The sequence below is a fragment of the Phyllobates terribilis genome, unplaced genomic scaffold (assembly GCF_046119375.1).
Source record: "Phyllobates terribilis strain yellow unplaced genomic scaffold, ASM4611937v1 Scaffold_3__8_contigs__length_932513732, whole genome shotgun sequence".
NCBI lineage: Eukaryota > Metazoa > Chordata > Amphibia > Anura > Dendrobatidae > Phyllobates > Phyllobates terribilis.
Window position 1 is genome coordinate 325,699,479 of NW_027362763.1, and position 26,444 is coordinate 325,725,922.

Sequence of the window (26,444 nt, forward strand, 5' to 3'; positions counted from 1 at the left end):
CATTTTGGAGGAGGTGCCTTATATATGATGAAGTCCTCCGGCCATTGGCCGGGGACTCCTTAGGACGGCGCGCGCGGCCCCTTTAAGAGGAGGGGAGCGCGCGCGCCCTAAGCACAGGGGCCGGGAAGGAGCGCGCGCTGAGAGCAGAGCGGGAGGAGGACGCCGGGAAGGAGCGCGCGCTGACAGCAGAGCGGGGAGAGGACGCCGGGCACGGAGCAGAGCGGTGAGGGGAGCAGCGTCCCTGCCTAGCAGAGGGCAGGGACGCCAGCGCTACAATGTGGAGGTCCCAGTAGCTTAACAAAATGGTTTTAATGCCCCTCGAAAGAGACGTGGAGGTCCCAGTAGCTTAACAAGACGGTTTTAATGCCCCTCGGAAGAGACGTGGAGGTCACAGTAGCATAACAAGATGGTTTTAATGCCCCTTGGAAAAGTGGATGAGGTTGCAGTAGCTTAACAAGACGGTTTTAATGCCCCTTGGAAAAGTGGTGGAGGTTGCAGTAGCTTAACAACACGGTTTGAATGCCCCTTGGAAGAGACATGGAGGTCCCAGTAGCTTAACAAGATGGTTTTAATGCCCCTCAAAATAGACGTGGAGGTCACAGTAGCTTAACAAGACGGTTTTAATGCCCCTCGGAAAAGTGGTGGAGGTCGCAGTAGCTTAAAAAGGATGAAGGAACTTGCAATGCACCTTACAAGAGCCATGCAGTACAGCATATTACAAACATTATTCCCATTATTGGAGAGTGGGTCTCCCATAATCTTTGCTTATGCCTTCCAAGCAAAAGCTGCCAAAAATTAGGACAGAGGAACTTGCAATGCCCTTACAAGAGCCATGCAGTACAGCATATTACAAACATTATTCCCATTATTGGGGAGTGGGTCTCCCATAGTCTTTGCTTATGCCTTCCAATCAAAAGCTGCCAAAAATTAGGAGGAAATGCAATGCCCGTTCGAAGAGTCGTGGAGGTTAGAGTTAATTAAAAACAACATTTCAATGCCCCTTGGAAGAACAGTGAAGTTCAGAGTAGTTTAACAAGACGCTTTTAATGCCCCTCGAAAGAGACGTGGAGATCACAGTAGCTTAACAAGACGGTTTTAATGCCCCTTGGAAAAGTGGTGGAGGTCACAGTAGCTTAACAAGATGGTTTTAATGCCCCTTACAAGAGCCATACAGCACAGCATCTTAAAAATATTATTCCCATTATTCGAGAGTGGGTCTCCCACAGTCTTTGCTTATGCCTTCCAAGCAAAAGCTGCCAAAAATAAGGACGGAGGAACTCTCAATAATGGCAACATGGACCACAGTCACCCTGGTTGTATAGTGGTGGTGGAGGCTGAGGATAAGGAGAAGAACATAAAACAGCCGAAATGAGGAAGCGTATACCCATGTGCGGGTGTGAAGCGGTGCATGTGAATACACCTCCCGAAATAACACAGTGGCTTTGACTTTATGTTACTCTGCTGTCATTTGGTGGTGATGAGAAGTCTGGCCCAATCCAGCCCTTGTTCATTTTGATAAAGGTCAGCTTGTCAGCATTGTCAGTTGACAGGCGAGTGGGCTTATCAGTTATAATTCCCCCAGCGGCACTAAAAACACACTCCGATAACACGCTTGCGGCAGGGCAGGCCAGGAACTCCAAAGCGTACAGAGCAAGTTCACTCCAAGAGTCCAGCTTGGATACCAAATAATTAAAATGCACAGAGGAATCACGGAGGACGCTGATACGGTTGGCAAGGTACTCCCTCACCATCTTTTGAAACTTTCCACTCCTTGTGAGAGTAACCCGCACCTCACGGTCTGTCCGAAGGGAGGGTCTGAGAAAACTGTCCCTGAACGTTGACAGTGTTCCCCTGCCTCTGCTGGATTGGAGTTGCGTCTCTCTCGCATGTACGCCTTGGTTGGCAACGAACTGTGACCTCTGCCGCTAGCGTGTTCAAATGGGAATTTTTTTAACAGTTCTGCAGCAAGGGCTTTCTGGTACTGCCCCATTTTTGTAGACCTCTCCACCTCCGGAATAAGAGAGTGAAAGTTCTCCTTGTAGTGGGGGTCTAAAAGTGTCACCAACCAGTAATGACTGTCACCCAACATTTTGACAACGCGAGGGTCACGGTTAAGGCAGCATGACATAAAGTCAGCCATGCGTGCCAGACTGGTAACGGGCAAAACTTCCGTGTCCTCACCAAGATGACGACTGACCATGCTCTCCTCCTCCTCCTCCTCCCCCCTGTCCTCAGGCCAACCATGCTGAACCGAGGGTATGACAGTTGTACAGGTACTTCCGTCTACAGCGCATGATACAAGCTCCTGTTCTTCCTCCTCCTCTTCCTCTCCCTCATTGTCCCTCAATGTCCGTTGGGATGAGATGAGGCTGGGCTGTGTGTAATTGACCGCTACGGCTTCTTTATCCATCTCATCATACAATGGATGCAATGCCTCCTCTTTAATTCTCTGCAGAGAGCTTTGCAGAATACAGACAAGTGGTATGCTGACGCTAATGATGGCGTCACTCACCATCTTGGCGGACTCCTCAAAGTTTGTCAAGATGGTACATATGTCAGACATCCAGGTCCACTCCTGAGGTGTGGAGTCTGACCTGAATATCGACGGCCTTGTTGCAGCTGGTACTCCACAACTGCTCTCTTCTGCTCACAAATCCTTTGCAACATGTGGAGGGTAGAGTTCCAACGTGTGGGGACATCACACACCAGTCAGTGTGACGGAAGCTGCAAACGCTGCTGCTACACAGCAAGGGTGGCGGAAGCTGTAGCCGACTTGTGAAAATGAGCTGACAGGCGGTGTACTTTGACAAGCAGATCTGGCAACTCGGGGTACGATTTAAGAAACCGCTGAACCACGAGGTTAAGCAAATGAGCAAGGCATGGTACGTGTCTGATCTCGCCTCGCCTAAGAGCCACCACCAGGTTACGGCCATTGTCACACACGACCATGCCTGGATGTAGGTTCAGTGGTGTCAGCCACAGATCTGCCTGCTCTTTCACAGCTGTCCACAACTCACAAGCAGTGTGAGATTTCTCACCTAAGCTTATGAGTTTCAGCACAGCCTGTTGCCACTTGGCGGAGGCAGTACTGCAGTGCTTACAGCTTGTAACTGATGTGGTGATATCTGAGATAGAGGCTGAACATGAGGAGGAGGAGAAGGATGATCCGCAGGAGCTGTACACTGTGGGGGCAACTCTGACTGACATAGGGCCCGCAATCCTCGGTGTGGGGAGGATGTGTTCCGTCCCAAGGTCTGACTGGGTCCCGGCTTCCACTATGTTTACCCAGTGTGTCGTCAGGGAGATGTACCGTCCCTGGCCACAAGCACTTGTCCACGTGTCCGTTGTCAGGTGGACCTTCCCAGTAACTGCATTGTTGAGGGCACGGCAGATGTTTTGGGACACGTGATTGTGTAGTGCAGGGATGGTACACCGAGCAAAATAGTGTCAGCTGGGGACCGAGTACCGAGGGACGGCCACCGCCATAAGATTGCGGAAGGATTCAATCTCCACCAGCCTAAAAGGCAGCATTTCCAACGCAAGCAGTCGTGAAATGTGCGAATTTAGGACTGTGGCCTGTGGGGCGTTAGCTGCGAATTTCCACTTTCGTTCAAAGGTCTGGGATATGGACAATTGAAAGCTGCGGTGGGATGTGGACGTGGACGTTGATGCTGTTTCTTGAGAAACTGCCATAACAAGTGAAGACTGAGAGGAGGGGGCATCTTTGCATACAGTATGGAAAGGGGATTGCCTTGCATACACAACAGGGGGTTCTATTGCACGCACAACAGCGGAAGAAGCAGTGGTGATACCCGCTGACACTGGTCGTGGACCCTGGGGTTCACCCCACAAAGTTGGGTTCTTTGATGCCATGTGCCTGATCATGCTGGTGGTGGTCAGGCTGGTAGTTTTATCACCCCTGCTGATGCTGGCATGGCAGGTAGTACAAATGGCCTTTTTGGGGTTAGCAGCAGAGTCTTTAAAAAAATTCCAGACTCTGGAAGACCTACAGGTAGTACTGGCAACGTCCCTCGTGTTGGTGTTAGGGGGAACTGTTGCCTGCCTTCTGTGTGCGGCCACCACACTGCTTCTTCCTGCCTATTGGGGTACTCTAGCTCCCTCACCCTGTGTGCTGCTGGCCTCGCTCTGCGTGTCCTCCTGCCACATGGGGTCAGTTACTAGATCATCCACCTCCTCCTCCTCCTCCACTTGCGCACCACGATACTCCTCCTCACTTCCTGGCAATTGTGTCTCGTCATCGTCCACCTCTTGTGACAAATTGCCATCGTCGACTTCCTGTGGCCATGGCTGTTCAAATATTTGGGCATCGCTACATGGGATCTCCTCTTCCACCCCTTCAAGCGGAGCAGGCGAGGGGCACAAATCTGGAAATAGACCAGTGAACAGCTCTTCAGAGTGTCCAAGTGTGGGATCAGTTGCTGTCTGACGACACTCGGCATGGTGGGAGGAAGGAGCATCAGGGTGAGGAGGAGTATGCGGTCGAGGCTCACAGCTACTAAGAGTTGACAGTGTGGAAGACCAACCGGAGGTGGTGGTGCCCAGGTAACTGGAAGTATTATCTGCTATCCAATTAATAACCTGTTCACACTGATCAATTCGCAATTCTGGTGTTGTTCTGTGCTTCCCTAGTAATTCGGTCAAGAAGTGGGAGCGAGAAGATGTGGCTGTTGGTTGTGACACATTTTCACCTTGGCCACGGCCCCGTCCTCTGCATGCACCATCACCAGAACGTCCAGTTCCACGTCCCTTGCCTCACTCCTTGCCCCTTGTAAATGAAGTAAAATAGCTTACACTCGCACTATCAATGGAAAAAGTGTAATAAAAAGGAGATTAGAACCGTGGAAGAGGAAAACCACAGTTCTATTTCTCTGGCCTACACCCGACTCTTTTAAACAATCTGAACAATCAGGGAGAAACTATTACTGTTTTTCTTCACGGAAAAAATACCAAAAGCTGAATAGTAGAGATTTTTTACCGCGGAATGGCAAAACCACAGTTATTGTTTACTGGGGTTTACCAGACAATTTTAAATATATATATTTGCGGCTGAACAGTGAGCGACACACTCAAACTATTTTTTTTTTAGGTAAAAATTGCCCAAAAGTGGATAATACAGAGGTTTGAACCGTGGAACTGCAAAACCACACTTCTATTTCTCTGGCCTTCACCAGACTATTTTCAACAGATATATTTGTGTCTGAACAATCAGGAGACACTATTACTGTTTTTCTTTATGGCAAAAAATGCCAAAAGCAGGATAATACAGAGATTTGACCCGTGGAACTGCAAAACCACACTTCTATTTCTTGGGCCAACACCAGACTATTTTCAACAGATATATTTGTGTCTGAGCAATCAGGAGACACTACTGGTTTTCTTTATGGCAAAAAATGTCAAAAGCAGGATATTACAGAGATTTGACCCATGGAACTGCAAAACCACACTTCTAGTTCTCTGGCCTACACCAGACTATTTTCAGCAGATATATTTGTGTCTAAACAATCAGGAGGCACTACTGTTTTTCTTTATGGCAAAAAATGCCAAAGCAGGATAATACAGAGATTTGACCCGTGGAACTGCAAAACCACACTTCTATTTCTCCGGCCAGCACCAGACTATTTTCAACAGATATATTTGTGTCTGAGCAATCAGGAGACACTACTGGTTTTCTTTATGGCAAAAAATGTCAAAAGCAGGATATTACAGAGATTTGACCCATGGAACTGCAAAACCACACTTCTAGTTCTCTGGCCTACACCAGACTATTTTCAACAGATATATTTGTGTCTGAAAAATCAGGGAGACACTATTAGTTTTTTTTTTACGGCAAATAATTCCAAAAGCAGGACAAGAGAGATTTTTTTACCGTGGAACAGCAAAACCACAGTTATAATTTACTGGTGTATACCAGACTTTTTTAAATATATATATTTGCGGCTGAACAGTGAGCGACACACTCAAACTGGTTTTTTTTAGATACAAATGGCCCAAAGGTGGATAATACAGAGGTTTGAACCGTGGAACTGCAAAACCACACTTCTGTTTCTCTAGCTTACACCAGAATATTTTCAGCAGATATATTTGTTTCTGAAAAATCAGAGACACACTTTTTATTTTTTTGGGGGGGGGGGACTCACCAAAAGGTTAATATGACGGGTATTTGTACAGTGTGAAGGAGGAAAAAAAAAGAGGATTTAGATGAAAAAAAAGGACTTTTCCTGGCCCCCGAGACCTGGAGCTACTGTAAGTCCAGCAATTTCAGCAACAGGAGCACACAGGACAGTAATGCAGTGTTTGCTGGTATAACCACTGCGTCTCCTATACAGCCTGCCTGATATCTGGGATGGATATTAGTCCTGAGAAGGACTGTTTGTTTGATCTGGCAGCCTTTACAGACCCTACACAAACGATTTTGCAGTATATATATCTCTCCCTAAATCAGCAGTGCTGTCCCTACACTGTCTGATCCCAGCCATCTGTGTCCAAGATGGCGGCGCCTGGTTTTAAATACTCGAGGTGACGCTGTGCGGCCAGCCAATCAATGTAATGCCCACAACCAACATGGCTGCGGTATTACAGTGACTGGCTGGCAATCCCTGCATGTTCATTGGCTCTGTAAAGAGCGCCAAACATGCAGGGCAGAGACCCGCGCTCCCGCCAGAGTATCCCGGAAATGCTCGGTGCCCGCCGAACATCCCGAGTAGCGTGATGCTCGAGCGAGTACCGAGCAGTGTCGAGCATGTTCGCTCAACACTAGTTAGGACATGACATTGTTGGTTCACTAGTGCTTTCACAAATATTACCACCTACCCCACGCATACCTTGAACACCAAGCCTTTTAACCCTTCCACCACAGCCTCTCTTTTTCCCACTCATGTAGCTCATATACTGTGGTAGGAGCAAAATAAAATTAGATTTTTTTTCCTCTGTACAGCTCTGCACACACCTGAATTTCAGCAGCACTAAATGACAAGATAAGATATGGCTTGCTGTATAACAATGCTAACCTAACAAAGTATTTTTTGTACTGTGGATGAGGCCTGTATAACATGGGAGATATTCTCCAAACTATTTCAAACTCAGATCTAGCCTGCTGCGTCACATTGGGAACAGCAAAAAATTGATTTTTTTGCCTGTGCACAAGCTGAATTTCACCGCCACTAAAAGGACTAGGTGGCTTATAGCAGAGTGTAACACGTTTGCGACAGAAAAAAAAAAAAATTTTGGACTTTGCCTAGCAACAGTAAAAATATATATATTTTTTACTCTGAAAACAGCTGACGTTCACCGCCACTGACGTAGTAGCTGACGTATAGCATAGTATGTGACATTTGCCACACAAAAAATCTTTTGTGGATTCTGCCTAGCAAGACAAAAAAAAATTCTTTTTTTTACTTTGAAAACAACTGAGGTTCACTGCTGCTAAGATAGTAGGTGGATTTTAGCAGACTGTATCACGTTTGCCACACAAAAAAATCTTTGTTGGACTGTGGCTAGCAACAGAAAAAAATATATTTTTTTACTCTAAAAACATCTGAAGTTCACCGCCACTTACATAGTAGCTGACATATAGCAGAGTGTATGACATTTGCTACACAAAAAAAAAATTTGGTGGACTCTGCCTGCCAACAGAAAAAAAATATTTGTTTTACTGTGCATAAAACTGAAGTTCACCCACCAAAAAAATGACAAACTGGGCTAACACAGCTTGCATCTCATTAACAAATGAAAAAAAAAGTTTTTTGTGCTCTGTACTCAGAAGCTCTGCACTGACAAGCTCTGCAGATAGCTGAATTTTAACCCCACAAAATTAGTAAGTGGCCTACCAGGGCTTGCTTGCTTTATCACATTAGCAAGTGCAAAAATAGATTGAAGGTATACCCCTGCATGGAGCACAGACAGTGCAACAGATGTACAACACCGTTCTATGCCATAGGCCCTGCTCTTTGTGTCAGAATCTCAGTAATTGCCCAAAAACAAATTAAAGGGCTGCAAGGTCGATTGAACAGGTACACAGCACAGGACTTATCTACATTATCTGACTTCTACAGAAGCGCCCATCTATCTAGCTAATATCTCTCATTACACAGCAGCTGGGTGCAGGAGCAGCATCTAACACGAGTAACATGCATAAAATGGTGATGAGAGAATATGGCCGGCTTTTATATGGAGAGGACATGTGATTTCAGCAGCCAATTGCAGAAGCCCTTGTGTCTGGGACACTGTGGATGCTTCCTGCTCTCTAATCGGCTAGCCGCGGTTTCCTGACTAAAAGTTACCACCTACAAGAAAAAAAAACAGTGCGCCGCTGATGTGACCTGTTCTGAGTAGTGCTGAGCGTGCACTAAAATGCTCGGGTACTCATTGTCTGAGTCGAGCAAATTGGAATGCTCAAGCGCTCGGTCAGAGTAACAAGCCCAATTTAAGTCTGTGGGAAACTCGAGCATTTTTCAGGTGGCTCCCCCCGGCGGTTTGTACATCCCCTGGCAAAAATTATGGAATCACTGGGCTTGGAGGATGTTCATTCAGTTGTTTAATGTTGTTGAAAAAAAGCAGATCACAGACATGGCACAAAACTAAAATCATTTCAAATGGCAACTTTATGGCTTTAAGAAACACTAAAAGAAATCAAGAAAAAAAATGTGGTACTCAGTAAGGGTGATTTTTTTCAGACCAAGCAGAGGGAAAAAATTATGGAATCACTCAATTCTGAGGAAAAATTTATGGAATCACCCTGTAAATTTTCATTTCCAAAACTAACACCTGCATCAAAACCTGTGATCTATTTTTTTTCAACAACAGTAAACAACTGAATGAACATCCTCCAAGCCCAGTGATTCCAAAATTTTTGCCAGGGGTTGTAGAGGGCCTAAAAATTGCCGAAATCGATGGGAGCAGTGCTCAAATGACATGGAAACAGCATGGGGAATACCCCTGAAAGCATTTCTGACTTCCAGGTAACTGCTGTCAACAATGTTGTCAGAGGTATTACGTCACTTTTACAGACTCACATTAAAACATGCTAAAACGAAACCAAATGGATTTTCCTGGGAAAAATGTTAAAGAACATCCTTTCCAGGGTAATGACTTGAATATAAGGCAAAATAAATAACCAAATACAAAAATGCTCCTCCACACCTTGGGCTTTGTTCACACGTCACATGTTTTTGCACTTTTGCATTGCTTTCAACCAAGACAAATGCATTCACTCTAGAAATGTCATTTTAACATTTTGCAACCTTATCTGGCCATGTGGTGTGTGACATATCAGACACATGCATACAGTAATAAGACATGGGAACAGCATGGGGAAGATCCCTGGAAGCATCTCTGACTCCCAGGTCACTGCCTAAAAGTGTGCCCATCATAAGTGATCCTTGGCGCATGCAAAGATTCCTCCCGCCATGCACCTGTCATTGCAGACTTAAAACAATCACTGTCCACGTCCTTGTCCCAGTGCTGCATTTAGTTGTGCCTACCTCATTCCTTGGAATGCAAGTGCAAATATGCAGCCAGCCACCCAAGCACCAACAGGCTGCAATATTAAACTGCCAAATTTTTGACAGCAGCTTGCACTTGAAATGTGGCCTTTTAGGGTCGTGGAGGAGGAAGCTGTCCACAACCTCATGGTATCAGCGGCCGGGTGTCCATACTCGGCCCCCAACTGCCACTTAGTTGGGAAGTACTGCTTAACCACAAACACGTGGACAGGTGATTGTGGCCAGGGATGGTACGGAGCCAGTCCACATTAAAATTGCAGCCATATAGTGTCCAGGAACCTTCCCAAACACACTTCTTAGCTAGGGCTGCTTCTCTGCAGGGTTGGACGGGCCCACCAGAGAATCCTCAAGTGGGCCCTGGCTTCTCCATCAGGAGAGTTCATGATAGGTGCAAACTATGTAGCTGCTATGGGACTCTTGAGCTGGGGAGAAAGGTGGGCCCTCAGAATCAAATCCTCTGGTGGGCCCAATATTTTTCAGTCTGACAATGTTTCTCAGTGGGAGTTGTATTTCACCACAGCCATATTCTTTAGCTCGGTGAAAGGACTGGCATAGAGGAAAACCGTCTCTACTCCGGCTGTCATTTCTCTGTCACCAGGTTCCGCATGTTGTCACACACTACCATGTTTGGCTTTATGTTCAGTGGTGAGAGCCACAGATCATGCTGCCTGCTGTGTTACAGCTTTCAACAACTCGTTCACCAACAGCGTGGGAAGTTTGTCACCTAAGCATTTATCATGTTATTTTCAGCACAGCCTGTTGCAGCTAGGCCAAGGCAGTGCTGCAGTGCTTTAAGCTTGTGACTGATGTGGTCATTTCAGAAAAGGATGCCAAACTGGAAGAGTAAGTGCAGGAGCTGAACAATGTGATTACATTGAGGTTACATTGGCGAGTCTGTTTTTTATACTAAACAAAGATCCTACTGTATTTTTATTTTTTATTTTTTTTACGTTATATTTTAAGACAAATGCATTCACTGGGAAATGTCATTTTAACATTTTACAACATTATCTGGCCATGTGGTGTGTAACATCATCCGACACATCCTGTTTCATTTATGATGGAAGGACTCTGAAAGTCACAAAGCCTATTTTTATAGAGCCATCAGGTGGCCCTTACTATTCTTAAAGGGCCAGCAGTTGGCCCTCGCTATTGTTAGAGAGCAATCAGCCAGCTATGCTTTGTTGCTCCCATTATTAATGAGTGGATCTCCTATACTGTTATTGCTTATGCAGTGACTGCAAGGGCTGCCAAAAATTTAGATGCATCTGAATACCCCATTGAAGAGACATAGAAGAGGGTCTCAGTAAAAAAAATGTTCCCATTATAAAGGAGCGGGTCTCCTATAGTGGTAATGCCCATGCAGTGACTGCAAGGGCTGCCAAAATTTGGGAAAAAACCCACTATCTATTTAAAAACACATAGAGCAGAGTCACAGTAACGACATGTTCCCAACAGAAAGGAGAGGGTCTGCCATACAGTTATAGGGTATGAAGTGAATGCAACGGCTGCCAACAATTTGGAGGAACTCCAATGCCCCTTGCAAGTGACGTAGAGGTTGCAGGGTCTCCTGCAAAAACTGCTCCCATTATTAGGAAGTGTGTCTCCCAAACTGTTTGTCTATGCAGTGAAGCAATGTCTGCCAAAAATTTGGAGGAACTCCAATACCCTTTGGAAGAGACGTAGATATGTTGATATGGTGCATATGGTGGTGATATGGTGGTGGAGGATAAGGATGCAGGGAAGGAGGAGGACAAGAGCAAATAGACAAAATCAGGAAGCGTATACCCATGTCTGCGTGTGAAGACAGAGGTGCATGAGAACAGAGTTAGACCTCCCCAAAAAAAGGACACTGGATTTGAGCTTGTTCCTCTGCTATCATTCAGTGGTATTGAGAAGTCTGGCCCAATCCAGCTCTTGTTCATTTTTATAAGAGTCAGTCTGTCAGCATTTTCAGTTGACAGGCAAATGCGCTTATCAGTTATAATTCCACCAGCAGCACTAAACACCCACTCTGACAAAATGCTAGCGGCAGGGCAGGCCAGGACCTCCAAGGTGTAGAGAGCCAGTTCATGCTAAGTGTCCAGCTTGGGTTCCCAATAATTATAAGACACAAAGGAATCATGGAGGATGTTGGTACAGTCGGCAAGGTACTCCCTCACCATCTTCTGAAACTTTACACTCCTTGGGAGAGTACCCCGCTTGTGCGATGGGAGGGTCTGAGAAAACTGTCCCAAAGCTTTGACAGTGTTCCCCTGCCTCTGCTGGAAAGCATTTGTGGCTCTCTCGCCTGTACTCCTTGGTTGTCCAACGAATTATTACCTCTGCCACCAGCGTTTTCATATGGGAATTTTTTACAAGGGCCTTCTCGTATTGCACCATTTTATTAGGCCTGTCCTGCAAGGGAATAAGAGACAGAAAGTTCTCCCTGTAGCATGGGTCTAGAAGCGTCACAAAATAGTACTGACTGTCACCCAAAATTTGGACAATGTGAGGGTCACGGGAAAGGCAGCATAACATAAACTCAGCCATGTGTGCCAGACTGCAAAGAAGCAAGACTTCCATGTCCTCACCAAGAGGATGACTGAAAATGTTCTCTTCCTCATCCTCCACCTCTTTCTCCTCCTCCCTGTCCCCAGGCCATTTACGCTGAACAGACTGTATGACAGTTGTGCATGTAGTACCGTCTATAGTGCAGGAAACTAGCTCCTGTTCTTCCTCCTCCTCTTCCTCATTGTCAACCAATCCACATTGGAATAAGAGGAGTCCTGAGGAGATAATTTGCATATTCCCACTGCATTTTGGGGTAAGTGAAGAGTCTCCGTGAGCTCAAAGAACACTGGATTTTGGCTGTTGGAGCTGAAAAGAGGACATCGGTAAACCAGGGGAGGAGTCCTGAGGAGATAATTTGCATATTCCCACTGCATTTTGGGGTAAGTGAAGAGTCTCCGCGAGCTCAAAGAACACTGGATTTTGGCTGTTGGAGCTGAAAAGAGGACATCGGTAAACCGCATTTTGAAGCTTTTTTTTAAGCTGTTTTCAGAACATTAACAATAAGAACATGGAAGAGTCCAGGAGCCATTTGGTGAGCTGCATATCCTGCTACATGTTCACAGACTTGCCAGTGGAAAAGCCAAACTTCACATGCCAGAAATGCAAGCTTGTGTCCCTGTTGGAGGAAAAGTTGCGAAATCTAGAAGAGAGGTTAACTACCTTGAAAATCATTAAGGAAGGTGAAGAGTTCTTAGACAGAGCAGAATTATCTCTTCATGATTCAGAAAGAGAAGAAATTCGAACTGCACCTGACGAAACAGAGGAATGGAGGCATGTGACCCACAGAAGCAGGAGGATCGAGAGGCAGTCAGCACCCATACTGCTCAGGAACCAGTACCAGGCTCTCACGCAGGAGAACCATGAAGAAATACAGCAAAATAAGACTTTGCCAGCAATAAATAACCTTGTAAGCCCTCAGAATCCTCCTGGATGGAGAAAGAAGAATGTTGTGAAGAAAAAACGGAGAGTGGTGGTCATGGGGGATTCCCTGTTAAGAGGAACAGAGGCCGCTATCTGCAGACCAGACATAACCTCAAGAGAAATGTGCTGTCTTCCAGGAGCAAAAATTAAAGATGTGTCTGACAGGATATCAAGAATCTTCAGACCTACAGATCACTACCCATTCCTGCTAATACATGTGGGGACAAATGACACAACAAGAAAGGACCTGGAAACCATCTGCAGTGACTTTGAAGACTTAGGCAAGAAAGTGAAAGAATTGGGAGTGCAGGTGGTCTTCTCATCCATCCTCCCAGTGGATGGCCATGGAACAATGAGGTGGAATAAGATTCTACAGGTGAACAACTGGCTACGTCGATGGTGCCGTCAACAAGGATTTGGATTTCTGGATCACGGAATGAATTACCTATACGATGGACTACTTGCTAGAGATGGGGTGCACCTTACGAAGACTGGAAAACATGTATTTGGAAGTCGCCTTGTTACACTCATCAGAAGAGCTTTAAACTAGAACAATGTGGGAAGGGAAGCAAAAGGCCAGAAAAAGCCATACAGCTGATAAATACTATTGAGATCTCTGCTACTGGAAGTGGAAAAGAAGAACAAAGACAAAACAATTTAAATAATAAAAATATGGGAGGAAGAGAAACCAATCACAAACTAAAATGTTTTTATACAAATGCACAAAGCATGGGCAACAAACAAGGAGAATTGGAACTACTAATGCAGGAAAAGGAATATGATGTCATTGGAATCACTGAAACTTGGTGGGACGATACACATGATTGGAATAAAAGTCTAAAAGGATACAACTTATTTGCAAGAAACAGACTTGATAAACGAGGAGGAGGTGTTGCATTGTATGTTAGAAAAGCGTATATCTGCACAGAGATTGAAGCTTCAGAGACTGGGAGTTCTGTGGAAACTCTTTGGGTAAGAATACAAGGAGAGAACAACGGAAAGGACACCATTGTAAGCATTTACTACAGGCCACCTGGGCAAGCTGAAGATATGGATGAACTCTTTATGTATCAAATGACCAAGTTCTCCAAAAAATATGACGTAGTGGTCATGGGAGATTTCAACTATCCAGACATTTGTTGGGAATCTCTCTCAAGTAAAACTAACAGGTCAAGCAAATTCTTATCCTCTCTTGCTGACAACTTTATCTTCCAAAAGGTAGGAGAGAAAACAAGGGGATCTGCTACTTTGGATCTAATCCTTATAAACAGGGAGGAAATGGTTGAGGAGGTAAAGGTGGCTGGGACCCTAGGAGGCAGCGATCATGCTATTATAGAATTTTGGATAACTAGAGGAGGAAGACATGTGAAGACTCAAACTTCAAGGATAGATTTTAGAAAGGCAGATTTTAAGAGACTCAGAAAGAGAATAGGAGGGATCCAATGGCTGGATGTCCTTAAGGACAAAAATGTCCAGGAAGGATGGGAAATTTTTAAAAATGAGATTCTCAAAGCACAATCGTTAACAATCCCGAAAAGTAGGAAGAATGGGAAGCATTTAAGGAAACCAGGATGGATGAACACAGAACTTAAACACCTGCTAAAAAGAAAGAAAGAAATGTTTATTAAATGGAAAGAGGGAGGCATATCTAAAGAAGATTATAATGCAGTCTGCAGATCCTGCAGGGCACGTATCAGGTTAGCTAAAGCTGACAATGAATTAAGGCTTGCAAGAGATGTCAAAAGCAATAAAAAAGGATTTTGGGGGTATGTCAAAAGTAAAAGAAAAGTCAAAGATGCTATAGGATTTTTACAGGATGAAAATGGAGAAATGGTAAGAGAGGATGTTGAGAAGGCCAAACTTTTTAATTCCTATTTTGCATCTGTTTTCTCTCAGAAAGAATATGTAACATCAACTGATCTTCACTGTCCTTTTAAAGGAATAGAGGAATCCAAGTTATCTGTAAACAGAAAGATTGTGAGGGAATATTTAGCTAACATAAATGAGTTCAAGTCTCCAGGTCCAGATGAATTACACCCCAGAGTACTGAAGGAGATCGTAGAAGAAATTTTAGAACCACTCTCCATAATCTTTGAAAATTCTTGGAGAACAGGAGAAGTCCCAGAAGACTGGAGAAGAGCAAATGTTGTTCCTATCTTCAAAAAGGGGAAGAAGGTGGACCCAGGGAACTATAGGCCGGTAAGTCTGCCTATACCAGGAAAGATCTTTGAACAAATTATTAAACAACATGTATGTAAGTACATGGATAAGAATGAAGTGATTAACCAGAGTCAGCATGGGTTTGTAACTAACAAGTCATGTCAGACTAACTTAATTTCCTTTTATGACAGAATCACTGACTGGGTGGATCAGGGAAATGCTGTAGATATAGTATATCTTGACTTCAGCAAAGCATTTGACAAAGTATCTCACACCATCCTTATTGAAAAAATGACCAAGTATGCAATGGACCAGGCAACTGTTAGGTGGATTCATAACTGGCTTAGTGATCGGACTCAAAGGGTGGTTGTAAATGGCTTCACATCCAGCTGGATGAATGTCTCAAGTGGGGTACCACAGGGCTCCGTCCTGGGACCTGTATTGTTCAACATCTTTATCAATGATTTAGATGAAGGAATTGAGGGTAAACTGATTAAATTTGCTGATGACACAAAGCTAGGAGGGATAGCTAATACTAGAGAAGAGAGAGAGATGATTCAAAAAGACCTAAATAAACTGGAGCAGTGGGCAGCAACCAACAGAATGGTTTTTAACAGGGAAAAATGCAAAGTACTACATCTGGGCAATAAAAAAAAGCATATACAGAATGGGAGGAATAGAGCTAAGCAACAGTACATGTGAAAAAGACTTAGGTATACTAATAGATCATAGACTGAACATGAGTCAACAGTGTGATGCAGCAGCAAAAAAGGCAAATACAATTCTGGGATGTATTAACAGAAGCATACAGTCTAGGTCACGTGAAGTCATTATCGGTCTTTACTCCTCTTTGGTCAGACCTCATCTGGAATACTGTGTACAGTTTTGGGCACCACATTTTAAAAAAGACATAGACAAACTGGAGCAAGTTCAGAGAAGAGCGACCAGAATGGTGACTGGTCTGCAAACCATGTCCTATGAGGAACGGTTGCAGGATTTGGGAATGTTTAGCTTGCAAAAAAGAAGACTGAGAGGAGACTTAATAGCTGTCTACAAATATGTCAAGAGCTGTCACATTGTAGAAGGATCATCTTTATTCTCATTTGCACAAGGAAAGACTAGAAGCAATGGGATGAAACTAAATGGTAGGAGACACAGATTAGATATTAGAAAAAACTTTTTGACAGTTAGGGTGATTAATGAGTGGAACAGGCTGCCACGAGAGGTGGTGAGTTCCCCTTCAATGGACGTCTTCAAACAGAGGCTGGACAGACATCTGTCTGAGATGATCTAGTGAATCCTGCTTTGAGCAGGGGGTCGGACCAGATGACCCAGGAGGTCCCTTCCAACTCTACCATTCTATGATTCTATGATTCTATGATAAGATGAGGCTGGGCTGTGTGGAATCACCCTGTATGGTTCCTTGCTCCATCTTATTGTGCTCTGCCTACAATGTATCCTCTTTGATTGTGAGCAGAGAGCATTTCAGAAGACAGATAAGTGGGATGGTGATGCTAATTATTGCATCATCGCCGCTCACCATCTTGATGGAGTCCTCAAAGTTTTGGAGATGGTACAGATGTCTGACATCCATGTCTACTCCTGAGGTTTTATGTGTGGAGTCTGACCTGAATACTGACGGCCTTGTTGATGCTGGTACTCAACAGCTGCCCTCTTCTGCTCACAAATCCTTCCCAACATCTGCAATGTAGAGTTCCAATGCATGGAGACATCGCAGATCAGATGGTGAGCTGGAAGCTGCAAATGCTGTTGCAGACTTTCTAAAATGGGCACACAGGCGGCGTACTTTGAAAAGCAGATCCGACATATCCGGGTAGGTTTTGAGAAATCTCTGAACCACGAGGTTAAGCACATGGGCCAGGCATGGTACGTGTGCGAGCTCGCCTCAGAGTCACCACCAAATTCTGGCCATTGTCACACATGACCATGCCTGGCTGTAGGGTCAGTGGTGTCAGCCCAGATCTGCCTGCTTTTTCAGAGCTGTCCACAACTCTTCAGCATTGTGTGATTTGTCATCTAAGCAAATTAGCTTCAGTACAGCCTGTTGCCACTTAGCCTAGGCAGTGCTGCAGTGCTTCTAGTTTGCGACTGATGTGGTCATTTTGGAGATGGATGCTGAAGAGGAGGAGGTGCAGGAGCTGTAAAATGTGGGGGCCACCCTGATCGACCCAGGTTCCGCAATCCTCGGAGTCGGGAGGGCGTATTCTGTCTCAAGATCCGACTGGGTCCCAGCTTCCACTATATTAACACTGTGTGCTATCAGCGAGATGTACCATTCCTGCCCACAAGAACTTGTCCACGTGTCCGTGGTTAGGTGGACTTTCCCAGTATCTGCATTGTTGAGGTCACGTCTAATATTGTGAGACACGTGCTTGTGTAATGCTGGGTCGGCACACCAGGAGAAATAGTGGCGGCTGGGGACAGAGTACTGAGGCCTGTAATTTACTAATATTATTTTACACGGAGACCTAGTGTGAATAGCTTCACCGACACACTGCAATGGAATGAAAATGGAAGAAATGTATGATTTTTGAACAGTCTTTTAATTGATATGTCTGACAGAAAACCACGGCTTTAAATTGTAGGCCTGTAATTTACTAATATTATTCTACATGGAGACCTAGTTTAAATAGCTTCTCCGACACACTGCAACAGAATGGAAAAGGAGGTCAATATTTTCCAAGTTCAGATGAAATATGGAACAGATCTGGCTTTATTCTGCAGTGAGCAGAAACATGTTTTCCTCTGGATTGCTTTTTAGGCAAATAACCAGGATTAAGATAAAAAAAAATTGCCTTTCTAGGTCTAGAAATATATGAAATTATTACAGCAGCAGCAGACAGGACGTTCAATGGACCCTCTTGTGCTTTATCATGCACTGCAGTCTGCCACTTATACTGCCTGCCTGCCTAGCACTGATTATATGCAGCTGGATTAGGCCTTAGAAGGACTGTTAGTTCAGATGGATATAGATATATGTTGTGGAATACCTATAGTACCTATAAACAAGAAAATATCTCCCTGATGCAGCATCACCTATCCCTACTATGCCTGATTCCGGTGTAGACTGTGATGAGCATGACAGCGCCCGGTCTTATATACACCTAATGATGATGTGCGGCCAGGCAATCACTGTAATGCCCACAACCAACATGGCTACGGCATTACAGTGCGTGGCAGGTGATCCCTGCATGTTGATTGGCTCTCTAAAGAGCACTGAGCATGCCGGGGGGGACCTGAGTTCCTACCCAAGCAACCTGGAAATGCTCATCGAGCTCGTCGAGCACAGTGATGTTCGGGTGAGTACCGAGCAGTGGCGAGCACGTTCGCTCATCACTGAGCTATCATCAGCCCCCCCACTAATCTACCACAACCCCTTGCTCATCATATACAAACACTATGCTAGCAAAACTGTTAAAAACTCTGTAGTTGCCCTGCAATCACGTAACCATGTTAATTTAACAAATGTTACCGATTTTCCCGAATTTAACAAATTTTGCTCACTTTTCCAATCACAAATCCAAATGTGGCAGATTCATGTTGAAGTTAAGTTTGGACATAGGAAACTATATGCTCATCACTAATCCTCACCCATACCTTGTAGATTGTTTGTGCGCCCTCGTGGGCAGGGTCCTCTCTCCTCTTGTGCAAGAGGTGACCCCTTTTGACATGTAAAGCACCACGGAATAAATTTCACTGTAATAGTAATAATAATTATAGTACTTTTACTCTGGGTCAATTGATGTCACTTTCCTGGTGTCTATCCCTAATTTGATGTGTTTTGGCAGCTTTTGGGCCTGTTTGAAGGTGTTGTGTATGCGTTTTTTTGCCCCTCATTGAATCCTATGGCATTCGGTAACGTTCAGCAAATGGTCGACAAATAAATCGGCGGATATTGCAAATTCGGTGAAAGTAATCCAAATCGAATATTGAAGCATTCGCTCATCTCTAGTAGTGAATACTTTAATTGTGTACTCATTGCCTGCTATTAGGCAAATTTATATATTGCCTAGATTAACGTGTATTAGATACCGTCAGTCTGTATTTTATACCAGAAGGTACTACTTTTACATAATTATACTTTTGCATGTTTGTTTCAATGTACATTTGTAAATCTATAAATGAAAAAGAGGAAACACTAAAGAGACACACACTACTAAATAGCTACATGTTACTATAAGTAAATGAATGTTTTCTGTAACTGTTACCTCCATTTTTATGAAGCACTGAAACCAAAATGCTGTTGTAGGATGCTGACATTCTGTGCAGTTTGACTGATTGCTAAAATGAAAAAAGATGAGTATTTATTTTTTGTTAAGGAAAATGGAATATAGCACGGTTTTCTTTAAACACAGGCACACATACCTTTCTTAAATTATATACCGTTGCAGAAATGGACAAGGTGGTCATACATATAACAGCGACGCTATATTCATAGTATGTTGTAGCTATCCAAATACATACTGAATAGACTTGGAACACATAAAATGGGTTGAAAATCTGTAAAGTAGAAAAAAAGAATTATTTCACATATTCACAGCTTCAACAATAATAGTAATAGAATCATTTCCTTATGTTCCAAAAACCCCAATCTAGCATTGAATTTGAATATATGTGAAGATCTGATGTTGCCTACACTAGTGATGAGCGAATATGTTCGAAATCCGATCTCAAATGTTAAATTCGACATGAATATGGCACATAACAAGGGCGGGAAAATGATTATGGTGCAACTACAGTATTTTTAACAGTTTGGCTAGAATACTGCTTGTGTATGAGGAGTGGGGGGACTTGTTTGATGAGGGGAGGGGCTGGTGAGAGCAAACACAAGCTGAGAGCAGCACCATGCTTCTAATTTTTTTCTGTAACTTTAAGTGTGCAATTCGCTGCTAGCCAATCAGAGCGCAGGAAGCATCCACACTGTCCAGACACAAGGGCTTCTGCCATTGTCTAATGAAATCACATGTCCTCTCTATATAAAGAGCAGCCATATTCTCTGAGCGCCATTTTATGCATGTCACTGGTCACAGATGCTGCTGCTGCACCTTGCTCCTGTGTACTGAGAGATTTTAGCTAGATAGATAGGCGGTTGCTTGGAAGTCAGATAGTTTAGATAACTAGTGTCCTTTGTGTTTTTTTTCTTGTGCTATTAGTGACTGAGGTCCAGACAAAAACAGCAGGGCCCATGGCATAGAACTGTGCTGTGCACTGCTTGCATTGTGCTCTATGCACGAGTATCCCTTCAATCTATTTTTTCACTTGCTAATGTGATTCAGCAAGCAAGCCCTAGTAGCCCACCTTTTCATTTTGTGGGGTTGAAATTCAGCGGTATGCAGAACTCCTGAATGCAGAGCACAAAAATCTTCTTTTTTTTTTTATTTGCTAATGTGATAGCGCTACAGTAGCCCACCTTGTAATTTTTTGGAGATGAAATTCAGCTGTATGCACAGTAAAAAAAATTCTAAAAATCTATTTTCTGTTGCTTGCTATAGTCCAAAAAATATTTTTTTTCTGTCGAAAACATGATACAGTCTACTATAAGCCACATAGTACTTTAGTGGCATTGAACTTCTGCTGTTTTCAGAGTAAAACTAATATATTTTTTCTGTTGCTGGCCAGAGTCCAAAAAATATTTTTTTCTGTGACAATTATGAGTTTGCCATAAGCCATAAGCCACTTAGTCATTTTGGGGGGGTGAAATTCAGCTGTATGCAGAGCTTATTATCAGAACTCTGAATATTTTTTGATTACCTTTTGGACATTCCTGTCCTCTTTCAAGATGGCATCTTTTGTCTCATGTGCCCTTTGTCTTCCTGCCTTTATAACACCACAGAGTCTAGTCAGTGCTTTTCAGTCTAGTCAGTGCTGCCTTAGTCCTGTTTTTGGTTCTGGTGGCTTCCTGATTTTCTGCCTGCTCCTACAAACCTGTATGAATCCCCTGTTTCCTGCACGCAGAGATTCTGCTGTTTACACCTGTTACCAGCATTCCTTCTGCTTCTGGCTACTCATGCTGCTCCCTCTCAGTCACTGTCCTCACCTGCAATTGCAAGACATGTAACCTGGTTGCTGCTCTGTCTCTTCCTACTATTAAGTAGATGCAGAGCATGGACGGGACTGTTCTGGAGTATCTGAGACTTCCTACTCAGACCTCCTTGGTTGATTTAATATATTATATGGACTTGCTTATATATATATCTGTGCTTGGACTAAACAGAGACTTTCTTGCTTCAATCATCTTCAAGACTAAACTGCGCTTTATAGACTGCTCTGCTGATTGCACTTTCCTCTGAAGTTTCCTACAGACTATTGTTAAGTTTTCATTCGGTATCTTCACTGAGTGTTTCTGGACTTTGAGTTTTCCTCTACACTAGTGTTGAATCACCGTGTATTTATAATATAGACTTTCTCACCTATAAACTGTGTTCTGTTGTGTCTTTACTCCATGCAAAAAGACTCCTGAGTTATCCATTATAATTGTTATACATATGCAGAGTAAAAAAAAACTATTTTTTGCTGTGACTAACATGATACAGCAGGCTAGATCTCAGTTTGAAATATCTTGGAGCATATGTTCTATGTAATACAGGCCTTATCCACAGTAAAAAAAAATACTTTCTACTGTTCCTAACTTTATACAGAAGGGGACATCTCAGTTTGAAATAGTTTGGAGAATAACTTGGATGTTATACAGGCCTCATCCACACTAAAGAAATACTTTCTTCTGTTACTAATGTCATACACTAGGGGACAACTCAGGATGCCAAGGAAGGGTGGATCACTGCGATCGAGGGGGGGTTGGTGATACCAGAAAAACTGTTAGTGAAGGTGCAATAGCCGAGCAACAAATGGAGAAGAAAGAGGTGATGGGCGGGCAACAGTCAGAAGATGAAGAGTATAATCATCCCCTCTCTGCTTGTGGTTGGCGGGAGGTGATAGAGGAAACAAGCATTAGAGTTACCCAGTCAACTACACAGCATGGGCTTGAACCTCATGGAAGAGCCCGACATATGAGTGTCTTCTTGCTGCACTATCTGCAACAATATAGTTATGACTTGAAATAGTGCTGACTACTGGGTTGCCACTCTGTTAGATCCACGTTTTACAACCCCTGGCAAAAATTATGGAATCACCGGGCTCAGAGGATGTTCATTCAATTGTTTAATGTTGTTGAAAAAAAGCCAATCACAGACATGGCACAAAGCTAAAGTCATTTCAAATGGCAACTTTATGGCTTTAAGAACCACTAAAAGAAATCAAGATAAAAAATGAGGTATTCACTAAGGGTAATTTTTTTCAGACCAAGCAGAGGGAAAAATTATGGAATCACTCAATTCTGAGGAAAAAATTATGGAATCATGAAAAACAAACACACAAAAGAACACTCCAATACATCACTAGTAGTGTTGAGCGAGCACTAAAATGCTCGGGTGCTCAAAGCTCGGGCCGAGCTCACCGTGATACTCGAGTGCTCGACCCGAGCAACGAGCCCAATGTTAGTCTATGGGAGGCCCGAGCATTTTTGCGGCGGCACCCCCGGCAGTCTGTAGAAAGCCTAAAAAGTGCCCAAAACTATAGTGACAGTGCTCAAATGACATGGGGACAGCATGGGGATCGACCCAGGAAGCATTTTTTACCCCCAGGTCACTGCTGTCAACAATGTGGTCAGAGGTATTAAGCCACTTTTACGGGCTCACAATAAAACATTCAAAAACGAAACTGAAATGGTTTACCTGTGAAATATGTTTAGGAACATCCTTTCCAGGGTAAAGACTTGTGTATGAGGTAAAATAAATAACCAAAAACAAAAATACTCCTAAACACCTTGGGCTATGTTCACAAGTAGCATTTTTTATGCATTTTTGCACTTTTGTATTGCTTTCAACCGTGACAAATGAATTCACCTGGAAATGTCATTTTAACATTTTACAACCTTATCTGGCCATGTGCTGTGTGACACATGCATACAGTGCTGAAAAGACATGGGAACAGCATGGCGAAGACCCCTGGAAGCATCTCTGACACCCAGGTCTCTGCCTAAAAGTGTGCCCATCAGAAGTTATTCTTGCCGCATCAGAAGATGCAGACTTGAAACTATCCCGGTGCAAGTCCTTGTCCCAGGGCAGTGTTCAATTTTACCTCCCCTTTTCCTTGCAATGCAAGCGCAAGAATGCAGCCAGCCACCGACCCACCCCCAGGCTGCAATACCATATTGCTTGCTTGCACTTGAAATTGGGCCTTTTAGGCATGTGGAGGCAGAATCTGGCCACCACGTCATGGCTGCGTCGGCGGCCTGGTATCCATACTCAGTCTCCAGCCGGGTGTCCACGCTTGGTCCCCAGCCGCCAGGGGGCGGCCGGGTGTCCATACTCGGTCCCAGCCGCCCCGCGGCCGGGTGCTCACACACTGTCCCCAGCCGCCTGGGGGCGGCCGGTTGTCCATAAACGGTCCCCAGCCGCCCCTATCTGAAGGAAAGCCTAGCCACAAACACGTGGACAAGTGAATGTGGCCAGGGATGGTCCATCTCACTGACACCTTCACACTGGGTTAATATTGTGGAAGCTGGGACACAGTTGGACACTGGGATGCAACACGTCCTCCAGACATAGAGGATTGCGGGTCCTGGGTCAATCAGGCTTCAACACAAAGTTCAGAAGGTAGACAGCAGCAGTGGTCGGCCTCTTACACAATGATTAAATTATTCATAAACATGAGGCCATCCATCTCCTTAGCTTTCTGTTCCTTGGAATGCAAGCGCATGTATGTAGTAGCGGCAAGGCCTGAGGTGGTCAGTGTTTTGGTGCATATCCTACCTCCTCCGAGGATTGCTGGATGTTTTCCTGCAACTATCCCAGTTCTATGACTCCTGTTAAAACAAAGCTTCAGGTGATGAATGATGGATGAGGTGGTGGCAAAGGAGAAAGAGCAGGAGGAACAAGGACCATTCACATCAATATCAGGCCAGTTAACCACACATGTATTGTAGGATATGTTTTTGTACCAAAAGGAGCGATTCGGCTACACAGTTATAGGGCATACAGTGAGTGCAATGCCTACCAAATATTTCGAGGCACTCCAGTGCCCCTTGGAAGTGACATGGAGGTCAGAGTGCCTTAACTAAACCCTTTTTCCCATTTATAGCAACTGGGTCTCCTGTACATTGTTGCCTAAGCAGTGAATGGAAGGCTTTCCAAAAATTATGAGGAACTGCAATGCCCCTTGAAACAGATGTGTATTACAGCGTACTAAAAACGTTCTACCCATTATTGGGGAGTGGGTCTCCCTTAGTGTTCGCCTATGCATTGAAAAACAAAAGCTGACTAAAATTAGGAGGAAATGCAATGCCTGTTGAAAGAGTCGTGGAGGTTAGAGTTAATTAGAAACAACATTTCAATGCCCCTTGGAAGAGCTGTGGAGTTCAGAGTGGTTTAACAAGACGGTTTTAATGCCCTTTGAAGAGACGTGGAGGTCACTGTAGCTTAACAAGACAGTTTTAATGCCCCTTGGAAGAGTGGTGGAGGGCACAGTAGCTTAACAAGACAGTTTTAATGCCCCTTGGAAGAGACATGGAGGTCACAGTAGCTTAACAAGATGGTTTTAATGCCCCTTGGAAGAGAAGTGGAGGTCACAGTAGCTTAGCAAGACGGTTTTAATGCCCCTTGGAAGACTGGTGGAGGTCACAGTAGCTTAACAAAACGGTTTTAATGCCCCTTACAAGAGCCATGCAGTACAGCATATTAAAAACATTATTCCCACTATTGGGGAGTGGGTCTCCCATAGTCTTTGCCTATGCCTTCCAAGCAAAAGCTGCCAAAAATTAGGACAGAGGAACTTGCAATGCTGGCAAAACAGACCACGGTCACCCTGGTGGTATAGTGATGGTGGAGGCTGAAGATAAGGAGAAGAGCAAAAAACAGCCAAAATAAGGAAGCTTATACCCATGCGTGGGTGTGAAGCGGTGCATGGGAATACACCTCCTGAAATAACACAGTGGATTTGACTTTATGTTACTCTGCTGTCATTTGGTGGTGATGAGAAATCTGGCCCAATCCAGCCCTTGTTCATTTTGATAAGGGTCAGCTTGTCAGCATTGTCAGTTGACAGGCGAGTGCGCTTATCAGTTATAATTCCCCCAGCGGCACTAAAAACACGCTCCGATAACACGCTAGTGGCAGGGCAGGCCATGACCTCCAAGGCGTACAGAGCGAGTTCATTCCAAGTGTCCAGCTTGTATACCCAATAATTAAAAGGCACAGAGGAATCACAGAGGACACTGGTACGGTCGGCAAGGTACTCCCTCACCACCTTTTGAAAATATCCACTCCTTGTGAGAGTACCCCGTGCCTCAGGGCCTGTAAGCTGGGCGGGTCTCAGAAAACTGTCCCAGAATGTTAACAGTGTTCCCCTGCCTCTGTTGGATTGGAGTTGCGTCTCTCTTGCCTGTACTCCTTGGTTGGCCAACGAACTGTATCCTCTGCAGCTAGCGTGTTCACATGGGAATTTTTTTAACAGCTCTGCAGCAAGGGCCTTCTGGTACTACCACATTTTTGTAGACCTCTCCACCTCAGGAATAAGAGAGTGAAAGTTCTCCTTGTAGCGGGGGTCTAAAAGTGTCACAAAACAGTAATGACTGTCACCCAACATTTTGACAACGCGAGGGTCACGGTTAAGGCAGCGTAACAAAAAGTCAACCATGCGTGCCAGACTGGTAATGGGCAAGACTTCCGTGTCCTCACCAAGATGACGACTGACCATGCTCTCCTCCTCCTCCTCCTCCTCCCCCATCCTCAGGCCACTCATGCTGAACCAACTGTATGACAATTGTGCAGGTACTACCGTCTACAGTGCATGATACCAGCTCCTGTTCTTCCTCCTCCTCCTCCTCATTGTCCCCCAATGCACATTGGGATGAGATGAGGCTGAGCTGTGTGTAATCGCCCGCTACGGCTTCTTGATCCATCTCATCATACGCTGGCTTCAATGCCTACTCTTTAATTCTCTGCAGAGAACATTGCAAAAGACAGACAAGTGTGATGCTGACGCTAATGATGGCGTCATCGCCACTCACCATCTTGGTGGACTCCTCAAAGTTTGTCAGGATGGTACATATGTTAGAAATCCAGGTCCACTCCTGAGGTCTTTTGTGTGGAGTCTGACCTGAATATCGACGGCCTTGTTGCAGCTGGTACTCCACAACTGCTCTCTTCTGCTCACAAATACTTTGCAACCTGTGGAGGGTAGAGTTCCAACTTGTGGGAACATCACACACCA

The 26,444-nt window shown here is 44.4% G+C and overlaps 1 protein-coding gene across 5 annotated transcripts in view; it reads right to left on the reverse strand.

Moving 5' to 3' along the window:
• Nucleotides 1-26,444, reverse strand: part of LOC141259325 (probable cation-transporting ATPase 13A5) — a 1,017,982-nt gene that overhangs the window by 664,709 nt on the left and 326,829 nt on the right. For all 5 annotated transcript variants that reach the window (XM_073675091.1, XM_073675090.1, XM_073675088.1 and 2 more), the window contains 2 exons: nucleotides 19,542-19,676; nucleotides 19,385-19,457 (listed from right to left, as the gene is read on the reverse strand). In XM_073675091.1, the coding sequence (XP_073531192.1) occupies nucleotides 19,385-19,457; nucleotides 19,542-19,676 (208 nt within the window). The remainder of the gene's footprint in view (nucleotides 1-19,384; nucleotides 19,458-19,541; nucleotides 19,677-26,444) is intronic.